Source organism: Carcharhinus amblyrhynchos, chromosome 20, assembly GCF_965287045.1.
Source record: "Carcharhinus amblyrhynchos chromosome 20, sCarAmb.v2.hapA, whole genome shotgun sequence".
Lineage (NCBI taxonomy): Eukaryota > Metazoa > Chordata > Chondrichthyes > Carcharhiniformes > Carcharhinidae > Carcharhinus > Carcharhinus amblyrhynchos.
Window position 1 is genome coordinate 23,935,403 of NC_137343.1, and position 16,736 is coordinate 23,952,138.

The 16,736-nt window shown below is 44.8% G+C and overlaps 1 protein-coding gene across 1 annotated transcript in view; it reads left to right on the forward strand.

Moving 5' to 3' along the window:
• Positions 1-16,736, forward strand: part of dtx1 (deltex 1, E3 ubiquitin ligase) — a 278,906-nt gene that overhangs the window by 255,223 nt on the left and 6,947 nt on the right. The window contains exons 6-7 of the mRNA XM_080208232.1: positions 5,880-6,038; positions 13,854-14,015. Of these exons, the coding sequence (XP_080064358.1) occupies positions 5,880-6,038; positions 13,854-14,015 (321 nt within the window). The remainder of the gene's footprint in view (positions 1-5,879; positions 6,039-13,853; positions 14,016-16,736) is intronic.

The window sequence follows — 16,736 nt, forward strand, 5'->3', positions numbered from 1 at the left end:
ATTTTGTTCGAACCTCGCGGGATGCAGTCAGGCTCAGTAACATTTTACTGGGTTGCTTCCAAACTCCAAATTACTAAATCATTTATCACTCCTTTCGACAACTTATGCCAGAGTAGTGCCTGGAAGCTCGGAAGACATCCCAGCACAGACAAATTATCAAAGAAAAAGCAAGAAAGGAAGATGTTAGAAGGGATGAAAAGTATTGTTTTAATAAAGTTCTTTAAGGAGGAGAAGTTTCTGGAGGGAAGTCTAAATCTCAGAACCGAGGTGGCAGGAGGAACAAGTGAAGGGGAGGATGGGTGACCCTTGATGTAGTTTAGGAAAAAATGAGGGGCAGACTATCAAAAAAGTTCACAGAGGGTGAAATATTCAGTAGAAGGAATTCTTTCTGTGGGTTTCCTCCAGGTGCTCTAATTTCCTCCCACAGGCATGCTGTTTAGTTGCACTGGACATGCTAAATTCTCCCTCAGAGTACCCAAACAGATGCCACAATGTGGTGACTAGGGGATTTTCACAGTAACTTCAGTGCAATGTGAGTTTAAGCCTACTTGTGACACTAATAAACTTTAAACTTAAACAGACAACATTGAATATGCAGTGTCTGATGTTGGAGTCAATTTGAGGTGACTATCAGGCGTTGTCTATAAAGGATGGTCTGTGTATTGTCACCCATTTTACACTTCAGCCTCAACGAGTCTCCACCATTTCATATCACAGTGGAACTCACTGTGTACATTCATTGCACATTTGTTGCAGCCCAAGAGCTTGTCACAATTCGCTTGAATTTAATATGAGAAAGAGAACATTTAATACTTTTTAGTACATCACTGTGCTGGTTTTTATCTGCTGCAGCATATTGCTAATTACTACATTTCAAGGCTGTGTATTGCTGCGATAAACCTCATGCACTTTATCATTAATTTGCAAATTACCCACTTTTCTATTTTATTATTTTGCCTCTCTTAATTCCCTGTCTAACCTTTTCACTCTATTTTCATCCTCTGTCATTTTGGAGACTTTTGGGAAATGCAGCTAAGAAACAAAACGTCCCTGTGACAGTAAGGAGTATAACTGAATCATTTCAACTGTGGACAGAATAGCTATGGTACAGCAAGGCATTATGATGAAGAATTAAAGTTTTGACACCTTTCAATGAGTTAGCATGTCGCTCACAAGGGAGTGCACTGGAATCTCTTTAAAGCTGTACTGATTATCCTTAATCATTCCCTGTCTTTCCAAACGTATGTAGATTCTGTCTCTCAGAATCACCTCCAATAATTTACCCATCAATGGCATTCCTATGATAGAATTCCAATCTTCTATATTTCTATCCTTACTTCTATGTTGCTACAGCACTTACGGTGAATGGGATCAAAGGTTACGGGGAGAAAACAGGATTAGGCTATAGAGTTGGACAATCAACCATGATGAATGGTGGGGCAGGCTCAAAAGGCCAAGTGGCCCCCTCCTGCTCCTGTCTTCTATGTTTCTATTAGGCTCGCTGGTCGGAAAACTGGAGGCAGTTTGTGGAAGATTGGCCATGAAGTTGGAATGTCAAATAGCGTGTCGCAGACAATTAACATCATTTGTCTAGCAATTTGACGCAACTGTGTCTACTTTATGGGTGAACAATGGGTGCAGTGTTGACCAGTTTCTGGAGTCAGTATCCGCTCACTGACCCAAGAATAAGTGAAAGACGTCCACCCATTCCTGAAATTGGGCACATTCAGACATCTAGGGCAGCTATGTCAAAGAGGTGTTCGGCCCATGGTCAGTCTGTGTAAGCAGCCTCCATCCCTGTGTTAGGAGTTCTCTGAGAAATGGGGCTGCCCTGAGCCCAGGCTTTGCTGCCACAGCTGCAGCCTGGTCCCCAACTCCCCATTGCTATCCTGAGGCTGCTGCCAGCGGGGAAAGGGGTCTTCAATTCAATCCTGTGGGGTAGGGAGCAGCTGGAGCCTTTGAGGCCTGAGACCAAACCCAACACTGGCTTGCTGAGGGCCTCCTGACTTGCAAATATAGTGCAGCCACATCGGCAACTCTGAGACGGAAACTGGCACCACTGGATGTCGAGCTCCTTGTACTCTTCAGGAGACTATGTTATGACAGTGTGTTAGTAACAGCAATGGGGTGTGAGACTCATTCTATCAGAAATAGATTTGTGACAAGTGGCTCCTCCAGAACACCAGGCAGAATGTTACAGTCATCTGCCGGTGAGTTTGTTAACAGGGAGTGGTTATAAAACCTTTGAGTGTCTTTTCCACTGGGATCCTGCCTGTACCGACTTCTCCACAAGTTTACATTAAGAAAGGGCAAGGCCTAGGCTGGCACAGTGGTTTGCACGACAGCTTCACAGCACTAAGCACCCAGGTTCAATTCCAGCCTTGGGTGACTGTGTACACATTCTCCCCATGTCTGTGTGGGTTCCCTCCAGGTGCTTTGGTTTCCTCCCACATTTCAAAGATGTACAGGTTAGGTGGATTGGACACGCTGGATTGTCCCTTAGTGTCCCAAGATGTGTTGGTTAGGGGGATTAGCAGGGTAAATAAGTGGGGTTAACAGCATAGGGCTTTGGTAAGATGCTTTGTCGGTGAGTCAATGCAGGCTCAGTGGGCTGAATGGCTTGCTTCTGCACTGTGGGGATTCTATGATTCTAACTATTACAGGAGTTCCAGGTTATTTTCTCTGCCATTAGACATCAGGCGTGTTACTTATAATACTGCATTAAAATGAAGAGACACCCAGTATTCATGCCAAGTTGTGCAACCCTGTGAGAGCCAAGATCACTAATAGATTTCTCCTCCACAATTCCTTGAATTCTCCACTAACCACCATGGCCAGGATTTTTAGGATGGCTGGGGTTTGGCTTCCCATCATCCAAGAAGTTGGAGGAGAAAACATTCCTGCTGATACAGCTCAGTGGGAAAATAAAGACTTTTTTTTAAAGTTCATTTACGGGATGAGATATCCCTGAGCACAGCTGAGAGTGAATCACATTGCTGTGGCTCTGGAGTCATATGTAGGCTAGACCAGGTAAGATGGTAGATTTCCTTCCCAAAAGGATATTAGTGAACTGGATGGGTTTTTCATGAAACTTTTAATTCCAGATGTTTTTTATTGAATTCAAATTTCACCATCTGCCATGGCAGGATTTGAACCCAGGCCCCCAGATCTTGCTCTGGCTCGCTAGGCTACTAGTCTAGTGACAATATCACTACACCATTGTCTTCCCATGGGGAAGGATGAATGCCGGTCAGAACTTTTCACTGTATGTCAATACATGTGACAATAATAAACCAAATCACCATCCAAAAGACATGCTGGTTCGGTGCATTGGTCATGCTAAATTCTCAGTGTACCCCAGGCACCAGAGTTTGGCAACTAGGGAATTTTTTTTCACAGTAACTTTATTGCAGTGTTAATGTAAGCCTACTTGTGACACTGATAAATAAATTTTAAAATAAGGGGTACTTTATTAGCCATAGCCACTAATTACTTAGCACATTGAAGTAGCAATGTAGATTGACTCCCAGCAGGGCAAATTGCAAAACAAATTCAATAAATTTGCCAATTTGACCATGAAGCGTAAACGCGCGAGATTATTCTAAAAGCTAATTCAGCCATTAAGTGACTTCAGTCCACTTTATGAACTTGACTTCTAGTTTCTTCATTGCAACTCGGGATAGCAGTAAATATAAGCTTCGCTGCCGGTGCCTATAACCCACGAAGAAATACCTAAAAATACTCTCATTTTAACCAAGCTGGCATTGTCATCTCCATTTTCAGAATCATGACATAGTTGAAACATTCATCAATTTTCAAATTGATTTTGCTGTTAAATCTTACAATCAGCGATTTATTACGAATGCGCTTCAATCAGCTATTGATTCCTGCATGACGGACTGGAGTGATTTTAAGGAATTTTAATTAACTCCAATGCAAAGCCTGGTCAGCTCAAACCAGGGCAGTGTATATTGATAAGGAATTTGGCTCTTTTGTGTAAAAGTTAAAATAATTTATTTTTTAACAGCAATTGGGATTGCCCTCTGGAAAGTAAGAAGTGATAGGTTGGGATTGCTGGACATGTGAGACAGGTTTTCCAGCGGCACAGGCCGCCCGCCATTGGCTGATGGCAAAATCTTCCAGTTCCACTGCAAGCAATGGCATTTTCCAAGGCTCACCAGCCACGCTTTCAGGTTACCCAGCAGCCAATGGCGGATGCCTCCACTGCCAGTAAACCTGCCGCAGTGGGACTGGAAAATCCCACCCAATATCTCAATTATTCAGTGGGTGGAATTTTCCAAATAATTTTCTAAGTGTTGTCCCCAGCAGGAAAACCGGTACGATTCCCGTCAGATGGTTTGGGGTGATGCAGTCTGCAATTCAACCACACTTGGAAATGTTGTCCCCTCTAATCCTTCAGTCACCTTAAATCTGTGCCCCCTGATAACTGACCTTTCCACTGGGGGAAATCAAGCTTCCCTGCCTACTGTCTCTAGCAGTAGGAATTCTTGACCCAGATGCCACGAACACAGCCAACTGTCCCACAGCAATCCCTGTCCATCCATCATCTATACCCTCACTGACCTACAATGAGAAGGTGTTCCCCCTGCCCCCATGATATTGGATTTAACATCTTTGTCCTCATCTTCAAACCTCACCTTGTTTTTGAAGCCTTTTCCATTCTTGTAACTCTAGCCTTGCCACTCCCTCCCCCAGCTTGGGTCTTTTGTACATTTGCTTCATTGCACAGAGAACTTTGACTCCCTTTACACTCTCCATACCTTCAAAAATCTTCACAATGTCCATCCAGCAACCATACTGTTCATGGCGAAGGAAAGGAGTGAATGCAGAATGTAGAGTTACAGTCATAGCTAGAGTGTAGAAAAAGATCAGCTTCATTTAAGGTAGGTCCATTCAAAAGTCTGACAGCAGCAGGAATGAAGCTGTTCTTGATTCAGTTGGTATGCGTTCTCAAACCTTTGTATCTTATTCCTAACAAAAGAAGGTGGAAGAGAGAATGTCCGGGTGTGGGGGGTCCTTGGGTACACTGGCTTCTTTTCCGAGGCAGCAGGAACTGTAGACAGTCAATGGATGGGAAGCTGGTTTGCATGATGGACTGGGCTTCGTTCACAACCCTTTGTAGTTTCTTGCAGTCTTGATTGGAGCAGGAGCCACACCAAGAAAGGATACTTTCTAAGGTGCATTTGTATAAGTTGGCGAGAGTCATAGTGGACATTTCCTTAGCCTCCTGAGAAACTTGAGGCTTTGGTGGGCTTTCTTAACTATAGTGTTGATGTGGAGGGACCAGGACAGGTAGTCAGTGATCTGGACACCTAAAGACTTGAAGCTCTTGACCATTTCCATCTCATCTCTGTTGTAGACAAAGGCCTGTCCTCCATTATGCTTCCTGAAGTGGATGATACTCTCTTCCATTTTACTGACAATGAGGGAGAGGTTATTTTCGTTGCACCAATTCACCACATTCTCTATCTCTTTCCTGTGCTCCAGCTCATCATTGTTTGACTTAATACCATTTAAGGTTTGGCCAGAAATGTCTTACCAAGAGGCAAAAAATAAGATTTGTCTTTTGCTGGCAGCAGATGAAAATAACAGTGACAATTTGAGTGGAAACTTTTCTAACTGTTGATATGGTCTGTTGAGGTCAGTAACGTTAGCTATTTCTATAGATAACTACAGCGCAGTTAAAACCAATAAATCCCCCAACTCAGATAAGCTGCGGTCAGAGCTGATCCCCTGGCCTATTGCGAATCACAAATGAATGGAAAGCTCAGTGGATAATACGTGCAGAAAACAAGAGGATGGAGACTGGATTAGCCGGACGGGATAGTAATTGTGTTGTTTCTTTCCTCTTTGATCAGGATTGCACCATCTGTATGGAAAGGCTGGTCAGCTCATCGGGCTACGAGGGCGTCATGAGCCTGAAAGGGGTGAAGCCGGAACTTGTTGGGAAGCTCAGTAAATGCAGTCACATGTATCACCTCCTGTGTCTCGTCGCCATGTATAACAATGGCAACAAGGTGAGATCTGCCTATCTGCAGGTAGTGTCATGGTAAAGCATTGGAAGTAATGACTGCGTTTTTATTGGTAGCTTTTTCCTCTATTTGTAATACCAAAATGTATTGTTTTAGTTTTGCTTCAGTGAAGAATCTCAGTCTAGAAGCACCTACATAGTCCTGACTTTGAACTTTTCACTGATTCAACCTACCCAGAGATTGATTACAGTGGCACAGTGGCACAGTGGTTAACATTGCTACCTCACAACGCCAGGGACTTGGGTTTGATTACTAACTTGAGTTACTGTCTGTGTGGAGTTTGCCCATCAGGCACCCTGGCACTACCAGCCTAGCACACTGGCAGTGTCCACCAGTGCAAAGGGAGTGGGGCCTCACAGGGGCAGATGGGGGCAGAACCAGACCAGGGAAGGTAAGGAGAGAGGGAAGGGGACAACTGCATCGGGAGATGGGGGCTGATGTGGGGCCAGTGATCAGAGGACAGCGCCACCCGGAGGCCGGGGAGGGGGTAGGGATGGGGGATGGAATCAGAAGGCTGGCAATCAGAGGGGCATGTCAACCAATCTCCCAGTATATTGTAGATTGGCATATGCCTGATGGCTCTCTGAGCACTCCATTGCCAGCCACACTGACGGGTTTAAACCCTATCCCCTCCCCTACTGATATGAATCTCCTGAAAGCCTCTGTATTGCACAGAGTGCCATAAATGATCAAAAATTGGCTCGCCCAAAAAATGGGTGGGAAAATCTCCCACTTTCCTGCTTGTTGGGCACTTTGATTTATTTTGGGAAAATCGCGCCCATTAGTTTCCATGTTAACTCTCAAGTCACACTCCCTTGCTTCCTCCTAAATGATCTCCCAAGAGCTCTGAGATGTGCTGCTGCTGAGCCAGTTACTATCTGGTGCCTTTGAGTGGCTGGATTAATTAACTTGCCTCCTGATTCTCACTCAGACAGAGTTCACTCCCATTGATTTATTGCTGAGTCTCTGCGGTTTATTAGGGAAATTGAGGAACCTGCATCCAGATAATGCAACGGCAGGTTTTTTGGAAGGGGTGACTGTTGAAGTAATGTTAAACAGAGGACCCTGTGAATTATACATGATGCAGCCACAGAGGAATATTGAATCCAGTAACCTGAGCACTGATCAGCTGAAATGCACTGTCCTGAATGAGGGCTGTGGGCACATCTGTCAGGAAAGCGGTGAATAGTTCAGGGCAGTTCTGACTTGAGCTTTGTATCTGGTGAAGAGACAATAGAGGAGTCAGGAAGTGAGCCACACACTGCAGGCTATCCAGCTTCTGCCCAATCCTTGTATCCATGGCCGATCCAGTGCCCCAACAGTGGTGACCCCAAGCTGTTGATGGCCGGAGGCTCGCCAATGGTGCTGCCATTAGACTGCATGGGAAATGGTTGCACTTTTTCTTGCTCGAGATGCTAAACCATTGAGAAAAGTTCACAGGGGAGGCGATGGCCTAGTGGTATTATCGCTAGACTTTTAATCCAGAAACTCAGCTAATCTTCTGGAAACCCTGGGTTTGAATCCTGTGATGATGGAATTTGAATTCAATAAAAAAATGTGGAATTAAGAATCTATGGATGACCATGAAACCATTATCGATTGTTGGAAAAACCCATCTGATGCACTAATGTCCTTTAGGGAAGGAAATCTGCTGTCCTTACCCAGTCTGGCTCCAGAGCCACACCAATGTGGCTGACCCCCAACTGCCCTCCGAAATGGGCCAAACAAGACACTCGGTTCAAGGGCAACTAGGGATGGGCAATAAATGCTGGCCAGCAGGCGACACCCGTGTCCCACAAATAAATTCAAAAGAACAGCTTGCTCATGCGGAATGACACTGGGATAAGGTCAATATAGGGTCTTGGGCTTTAGCAAATCCATCAGGCCATTGGGACATTATATTCATGTCAAAGCTGCTGCAGCAGCACTCAGCTCTCAGCTGCTGTGGAATATTAACTTATCTGACTTCTGCTAATCCCTTTACTAAAAATACATTTAGAATATTAAAATGTTTCTTCTGCCTTATCCGTTTTGTGTTCCATCAGTACAAAGAGTACCAAAGACTCAAAATAACCTTCAAAGACAGACTCAAAAAAAACGTCTTATTGAAACCTAAATATAGGCTAGCGTTGGTAAAAGGCTAAATGACAAGGAGCACGTAGCAGAATGCAAATTGTGCAGGAGTCTTGTTGCTACTTTACTGTATTCAGAAGGCCTTGTCATTGTTCTACTTGCGAAACCAAGCTTTTAAGGATCCTCTAGACCAAGGGGCATAGCTTTGCTGATTTATAGTGAGGGATGTCGGCCAGTTGGCATGTTTGAATGCAGCTTTGAACTCTTGAAGACCTGTCAGAGGTGATACCATGATCAGGCACAGTGGCACAGAGGTTTGTACTGCTGCTTCACAGTGCCAAGGACCCGGGTTTGATTCCCAGCTTGGGTCACTGTCGGTGTGGAGTCTGCATGTTCTCCCCGTCTCCGCATGAGTTTCCCCTGGATGCTGCGGTTTCCGCCCACAGTCTAAAAGACGTACTGGTTAGTACATTGACGTGAACGGACGCAGGAGTGTAGCAACTAAGGGAATTTCACAGTAACTTCATTGTAATGTTAATGTAAGCCTTACTTGTGACGAATAAACATACTTTAAGGGAGGTGGGTAACCCATGACACTTAGGATGTGGTGACGTCTGCGATCATAGTTTGCCCAGGCTAGGGTAGAGTAAAGGATCAGGGGCGCCAATGAGGTTAAATCGAGGCTTTACCTGATGCCATTTTTCAAAGCCATCTCAGCCTTTCGGCGAGGGTGAAGCATTAGATCAAGTCCGGAAAGGGGTGCAATGCCTCATCCTGTCAGCTTGGATCTTGTTTGATCGAGCCCAAGATGGCACACAGTGCCCTTTTCTTGTCAGCTTGGATCTGGTTTGCCCCTCTTGTGGGGACCATGGTTGGACTTCATTGGCATTTTTGACTCGTAATAAAGTACCAAAAGGTACCAAAGAAAATACAGTCTAGATAGTGCCTAAAGCTGTTTTATATTACCATGTTCATCACCATTGGGTGGCATGGTGGCACAGTGATTTGCACTGCTCCTTCACAGCATCAGGATCCCAGGTTCGATTCCCAGCTTGAGTCACTGTCTGTGTGGAGTTTGCACTTCCTCCCTGTGTCGGCGTGGGTTTCCTCCAGGTGCTCTGGTTTCCTCCCACAATCCAAAGATATGCAGGTTAGATGGATTGGCCATGCTAAATTGCCCCCTAGTATCAGAGGGACTAGCTGGGGTAAATGACTGGGGTTATGGGAATAGGGCCTGGGTGGGATTGTGGTTGATGAAGAGTGAATGGGCTGAATGGCCTCCTTCTGCACTGTAGGGATTCTATGATTCTATGATCAATAAGAAGGGGCTACATAGCTGGCTCACACGCTTAAAACTATTATAGGACAACCTTTTAGAACCGAGATGAGGAGGAATTTCTTCAGCCAGAAGGAGGTGAATCTGTGGAGGTCATTGCCACAGAAGGCTGTGGAGGTTAGGTCATTGAGTGCAATTAAGACAGTGATAGAAATGTTCTTGATTGGAAAGGGGTTCAAAGGTTATAGGGAAAGGTGGAAGAATGGGGTTGAGAAACTTATCAGCCATGATTGAATGGCGGAGCAGATGCGATGGGTTAAATGGTCTAATTCTGCTCCTATACGTTACAATCTTATGATATAACACAGCTGAAACAGAAAATGCTGGAAGCCCCCAGAAGTCAGACAGCATCTGTGGAGAGAGAACATTTCCATTCACGATCTTTCATCAGAAGAGGATTGAGAAACTTCAGCTATGAGGATAGATCAGAAAGGTTGGTTGGGACTGTTCTCCTTGGAGATAAAAAAGATTAAGAAATCAGAGATGTTCTAGAAGGTTAGACAGAATAGATAGGGGAAAACTGCTCATTCTCGAAAGGATCGAGAACGAGAGGGAACAGATTTAAAGCGATTAGCAAAAGTAGCAAATGTGGTGTGAGGGAAAGCTTTTTCGCACAATGGGTGGTTCAGGTCAGGAACGCACTGCCTGGAAGTGTGGTGAAGGCCGGTTCAATCGAAACATTCAAGAGGACATTAGATGATTATTTGAATAAAGTTTATTTATTAGTGTCACAAGTAGACTTACATTAACAGTGTGAAAGTCCCATAGTCACTACACTCCGGCGCCTGTTCGAGTACACTGAAGGTGAATTTAGCATGGCCAAGACCGAGGGAGGAAACTGGAGCACCCAGAGGAAACCCATGCAGACATGGGGAGAACGTGCAAACTCCACACAGACAGTGACCCAAGCCGGGAATTGAACCCAGGTCTCTGAGGCAGCAGTGCTAACCACTATGCCACCGTGAATAGAAACAACGTGTAGGGGTACGGGGAAAAGGCAGGAGAATGGCACTAAGTCATAATACTCATTTAGAGAGTCGATGCAGACATGACGAGCCGAATAGCCTCTTTCTGTCCTATAATAATTCTGTGATTCTGACAGCACGATTGATGGAAGGTCATCAACTTGAAACGTCAACTTCATTTTTCTGCTCAGATGCTGCCTGATGGGCTGAGTATTTCCAGCATTTTCTGTTTTCGTCTCCAAATAAACTTGCTGGATTTGCTTGAGGATACCTGTGGAGAAAAACCCGGCAAAGAATCATAGAATCCCTGTGGTGTGGAAGGAGGCATTCGGCCCATCAAGTCTGCACTGACCACAATCCACCCAGGTCCTATTTCTGTAATCCCACACTTTTACCCTACTATTGCCCCTGACACTAGGGTCAATTTAGCACGGCCAATCCACCTAATCTGTACATCTGTGGGAGGAAATTGGAGCCCCTGGAGGAAATCCACGCAGACACAGAAAGTGCAAACTCCACACAGACAGTGACCCGAGGCCAGAATTGAATCCGGGTTCCTGGCACTATGTGGCAGCAGTGCTAACCACTGTGCCACTGTGCCGCCCTTAAGAAGAAATTCACTTTGAGGCTGTGGGGGACATATGACATGAGCTGGCAGCACAGCAGTGTAAAAATAGCATTTGCTTATTGTGGTTCAAGGGACATTTATATGTCAATTAAAGGCAGTGTTGTTTTTTAAAACCTTTTGCCAAATTACATTAAAGACAGAAGGAAATTTCTTGAATTAAGTGGCGCAGCGATTTGAATCATTCTCCCTTTCACATCCAAGAACGACACAGGGAGCTACCCCAGACTAACAAATAGCAGCTCTTTCCATTGCTGGCTGTCATTGCTATCAGTTAGTCAAGTTGGGCCTTTTCTGTCTTAATGGGAATCAGTCAACAGCTCAATAAGGTGGAGGCACAACTTGTCCGTCTTGTTCAGATGGACACAAGAGTTAGCTCATTTGGGAAGTGGAGTCCCCACACTGATAGAGCAAAGAACAGACAAAGACAGAGATGAGAAGGAATGCCTTCTCTCAGAGGATAGTGAATCTGTGGCACTCTCTAAGTTTTTATGTTTAAGATTATTTGTTAGTGTTGGCTTGTATTAACACTGCAATGAAGTTGCTGTGAAAATCCCCTAGTCGCCACACCTTGGCGTCTGTTCGGGTACACTGAGGGAGAATTTAGCATGGCCAATGCATCTAACCAGCACATCTTTCAGACTGTGGGAGGAAACCAGAGCACCCGGAGGAAACCCATGCAGACATGGGGAGAATGTGCAGACTCCACGCAGATGGCTGTAGAGGCTGGGTCGTTAAGTATGTTCAAGGCTGCGAATGACAGATTTTTAATCAGCAAGGGAATCATTATGGGGATAAGGCAGAGGAGTGCGATTGAGGATTAGATCAGTCATGATCTCATTGAATGGCGGAACAGACTCAGGGAACCAAATGGCCTACTTCTGCTCCTACCTCTTATGGTCTTGTAGATCATTCGACCCTTTGCTCCTTGGGTTGCCAACCCTCCAGGATTGTCCTTTGGTCACCAGGAGTTCGTCATTAAAAACCAGCAGACTGCAGTGTGCAATCGCAGAGAAAAATCATAGGAACACTGTTTGAAAAATTTTCCTTGAACATTTCTCTTTACCAGAAAAAAAGATATTGAAAATGAGGGGGGGAAGAGAGGTCGTTCAGCTGACAGACAAGCCTCATCCATGAGTGTTTTTGCTTTTCGATTGTCAGAAGAAGGCCATAGGTCACAAGGGTGGATGTGTTGGCTGACAAATGTATAGACCACGGGACAAAGTCACATGGTGAAATTTCCAGGATTATATTTAATCACAGTTGGCAAGCCCAACTTCTCCCCTTTCAGTGGGTAGTGAGGGAATGCGGGGGGGCAGGATCAGATGCAGATGTCTTTTAAATTAAGGCTCCTGGAAGGTGTGTCTACTTTTGGCACCTCTGCAACACACCGCAGCTTTCAAAGTGACGATGGCAAGGTGGGTGGGCGGGGGTGGGGGGGTGGGCGGAGGAGCCGACAACCTGTTCACATCCAATAAATTGGCCTTTGGGCACATTGAAGAGTTTGTCTGGTACGGGGCCAGAGATGTTCAAAGTGGCGAGTGTGAAGAGTGAACTCCAGTTGGGAACACTACAAAGATCCTCAATGTGATATTGCTACTGGATTGAATTACTTAATAAAAAAACAAGGGTTATTGAAACCAAGGTGCCCAAGCTGGCATTGAGTTGCCAGCTCAAGCAGAGAGCGGGTCAAGTACTTTGTGATTAACCGTTCGGCCACTTGTCTGCACTGAGGAGCCACTGGCATTCTGCCTCCTGCCTGCTCCAATGTGCAAGGCAGTGACAAGGTGAATCATGTCTGTCCTGGAGATTTACCGTCCAGAGCCAGCTCCTGCGGCTTCCCGTGACCAGGTAGCTCAGGTTCCCAAATCCAGGCAGTGTGAGTGGCACCAAGCTCATCTCTAGCCCAATTCTCAGCATTACACATTAAAATAGTGCCTCGTCCAGGACTCCAAGCCTTTGAGAGAAGTTATGCAGGCTTTTTTGGAAAGAAGCCTGAAATACGGCCAGATTAAAACATTTCTGAGTCAATTTACACGCTGATAAAAATATTTGTTCAATAACTGTAAATTTCTATTTTACAGCTCTGGAAAGCATTTTGAATAATAAGCACATTTCCATTACAACTTAGAACATGTTAATAAATTATTTCAATAAAAATCATTGGGAAGGGAACATTTGGTTAATGTTAATAAATTTCAGGTATACCAGATAGCTTCAAACTGCAGCAATATTCCACAGGGAGTTAAGTTTCATACAGCACGTCTTGAAATCCAGATTTTGTCTCAGTAGTGGATTTGGAATAGTCGCCAAACTACATTTAACTCAGCTGTATCTTGGGGCGGAGGCTGGAATTTTACCGGCACACTCGCCCAAGTCTCATAAGATCGTGCCCGAGGCCAACAGAGAATGCCGTTTTGCGTGCCTTGGGCGGGCATGCCGGTGAAATCAGGGCCAGAAAGTTACTCCACAATCTGAAGACCAAAGGGCTACTGAATCTGCCCTGATCGCAGAAGTTGGTTGTGTTTCACATTAGTTACTGGTGAAGCAGTCACTCCTATCTTATGGGAGAGAGGCTGAAGTGGCAAAAACTAGGTGTCAAGAATGTAAATGAGATCATTTTGAATAGAAATGGTAATTTTCACACTTTACTACTGTACCAGGGGAAACTATTCCAATATCATTCAGTCTGCTATAACCATACAGCATGGTATAAAATTACATCAAACCTCTGCAATGGAAAAAAATCGAGCGCTATTAATGGCAACAGAATGGAAACTATTACGGTTCCTCTTTTTCAGGATGGCAGTCTGCAATGCCCCACCTGCAAGGCCATCTATGGGGAGAAAACTGGAACGCAACCCCCTGGGAAGATGGAATATCACATTATCCCACACTCACTGCCAGGATACCCGGAATTCAAAACCATTCGCATTGTCTATGACATCCCAGCAGGACTACAAGTGAGTACTTCGAACAAGTTCAGATCTTGTTAGGCTCGCTTGAGTAACTTGTCATGTTTATACTGCAAATATAGCACAGCAAGGGTTTAACTGACAGTTATTCATGTTGAAGAAGCAAGCACAGTGTGGATTATGGACACTGGTACAAGTGGCTGTTATATATTTTCCATATTAATAAAAATAACGACCCATATTCTTAATGGAGCTAGAATTCGGACTCTGCACAAATGCCCTATCACAGATCTTGCTTTCCTCTCCACAATCCTGGAACATGCTATGTTGCTCACAACAAGGCAGCAATTTGTTTGACACAATGCTTCAAACCCATGGAAGTTTTCAAAATCGTTATTTAATTTTGTACATTAAAAAAGCAATGAGTTGCATTTCCCTCGAACGACAATAATCGCTGATTTACAATCCAAGGTCTTCAGCGTTTTTAAAAAAATTAATTTGTGGGACATGGGCGTCGCTGGCTGGCTGACATTTATTTGCCCATCCCTAGCTGTCCTTGAAACTGAGTGGCTCACAAGGCCATTTCGGAGAACTGTGGCTCTGGAGTCACATGTAGGCCAGGCCAGGTAAGGACGGCAGATTTCCTTCCCGAAAGGACATTAGTGAACCAGATGGGTTTTTCCAACAAGCGACAATGGTTTCATGGTTATCAGTAGATTCTTAATTCCAGATGTTTTCTCTTGATTTCAAATTCCACCTGGAACTCAAATCTGGGTCCCCATAACATTAGCCAAATTTCTGGATTAGCGATAATACCACTAGGCCATTGCCTCCCCTTCAGTAAACCCGCATAATGCGGAGTTAACGAAATTAAACAGAGACAGGAAAGCTGCCTATGGAAGATGACGTGTTGGAAATGGAAGGAATCATTATTCTCGCTCTCAATTAAATCGCAGTGCAGAAACCAGATTGCTAGCTCTCAACAGGGAATATGCTCCACTCAAAAAAAATTGTGCAAATAATCCTGCTGCATGCTTTTAATTAAGCGACATATATAACATGGCAAAGAGGAGATCTGTGACAGAATTCTCCGGTCTCACATGCCCCGCTGCCAGCAAGAATGGAGAATTTGACACATAGCCAGATCTCTGTTCACAGCAGCTAGACCGGATTATCCTAGCCACAAGCAAGGTCAGAGAAAACATAGAAGATGTAGAACATTACAGCGCAGTAATTGGCTCTCTATGTTGTGCTGACCTGTGAAACCAATCTAAAGCCCATCTAACCTACACTATTCCAATACGAGGCCCTCCTGCTGAAAAGAACGAAATAATCAGATGTAAAATTTGAAATTTAGAGTAGGCAATCAGGAGAGAGATTGTTGTGAGGCAACAGCATTTTCCAGGATTATGGAGAGGAAAGCAAGATCTGTGATAGGACGTTAATAAGGAAGGTGAAGGGTTGTTAGGGAACTTCTTTGATAAATGGTTCCTAAGCCAGATGGTAAAGCATAAAACTTGACATAAATCCATTTACTGATGGCTCCTTTATTTACAGAATGCAGCTTGACATATGTCTGCTCCTGACCGACATCAACCCCAGCTTCCCAGCACTTCCTCTTTATAAGTGCTCAAAGTATTTTAATTGAACAATGCCCTTCAGCTATGTGTCTTAAAGATATAAATAACATACCATCAACACCAATGTCTGTTTTGAAGGACGCAGGGGAAATTTTCAGAGGATGAAAGATAGGCTAAGAAAATACGTAAGGGCAGTGAGGAGGGAGAAGGGGAATGGTAGGGAATACAAATGTTGGGTCTCATGGTCAGAATGTGTTTAGTGATGCTAAGAGAAGGAAGGAATTAAGGATGGACAAAGCAGATAGCTTTCAGAGAGGAGAAACACCCTGTGAAAACAATCCCAGGTTGGGTCTCCACTTCCCAGCCACTCTTGAGCTCACCTCCATAATGTGCAATGTAGATGGGTGAGGAAATTGGCAGCCTGTGGCAAGATGGCACAGTGGTTAGCATTGCTGCCTCACAGCGCCAGGGGCCCAGGTTCGATTCTCAGCTTGGGCCGTTGTCTGTGTGGAATTTGCACATTCTCCCCATGTCTGCATGGGTCTCCTCCGGGTGCTCTGGTTTCCTTCCACAGACCAAGATGTGTGGGTTAGGTGGATTGGCCATGCTTAATTGCCCCTTAATGTCAGGGGGACTAGCTAGGGTAAATGCATGGGTTTACAGAGATAGGACCTGGATGGGATTGTGGACGGTGCAAACTCGATGGGCTGAATGGCTTCCTTCTGCATTGTATGATTCTGCCCACCATATTAAAATAAATAATCTGGGTTAATCAAGCGTGTTAGCAGGTCAGTTGATCCCAATAATAGGCTGCCCACACCATAAAACAGTTAGCATGGGCAATTGGACAGGAGTGGGCAGGCCTTTGATTTAAAAATAGTAGAGAGGGGGGCACCTTCTTAGTGGGCTGCCCTCCCTTTCTTTCTATCCACCTGCTCTTTGAAAGACACCGACCCCATCCCAAACTTCCCAAACCCTCCCTGCCCAAGACCCCGGATCTATCTGGAACCAGGATCTGTGGACCTTTCTTCTTCAACCTGCTTGCAGTCCCAGCAATGTCCACTAATGTGCTCTTGGCACTGTTGGAGCTGCCAGGTAATCCCAGCTCCCAAGGACAAGACCTCCTCCACAATGAAGGATAGGAATCTCACTGGTGACCCATTTACCCCACCCACAGCACATAATGGCT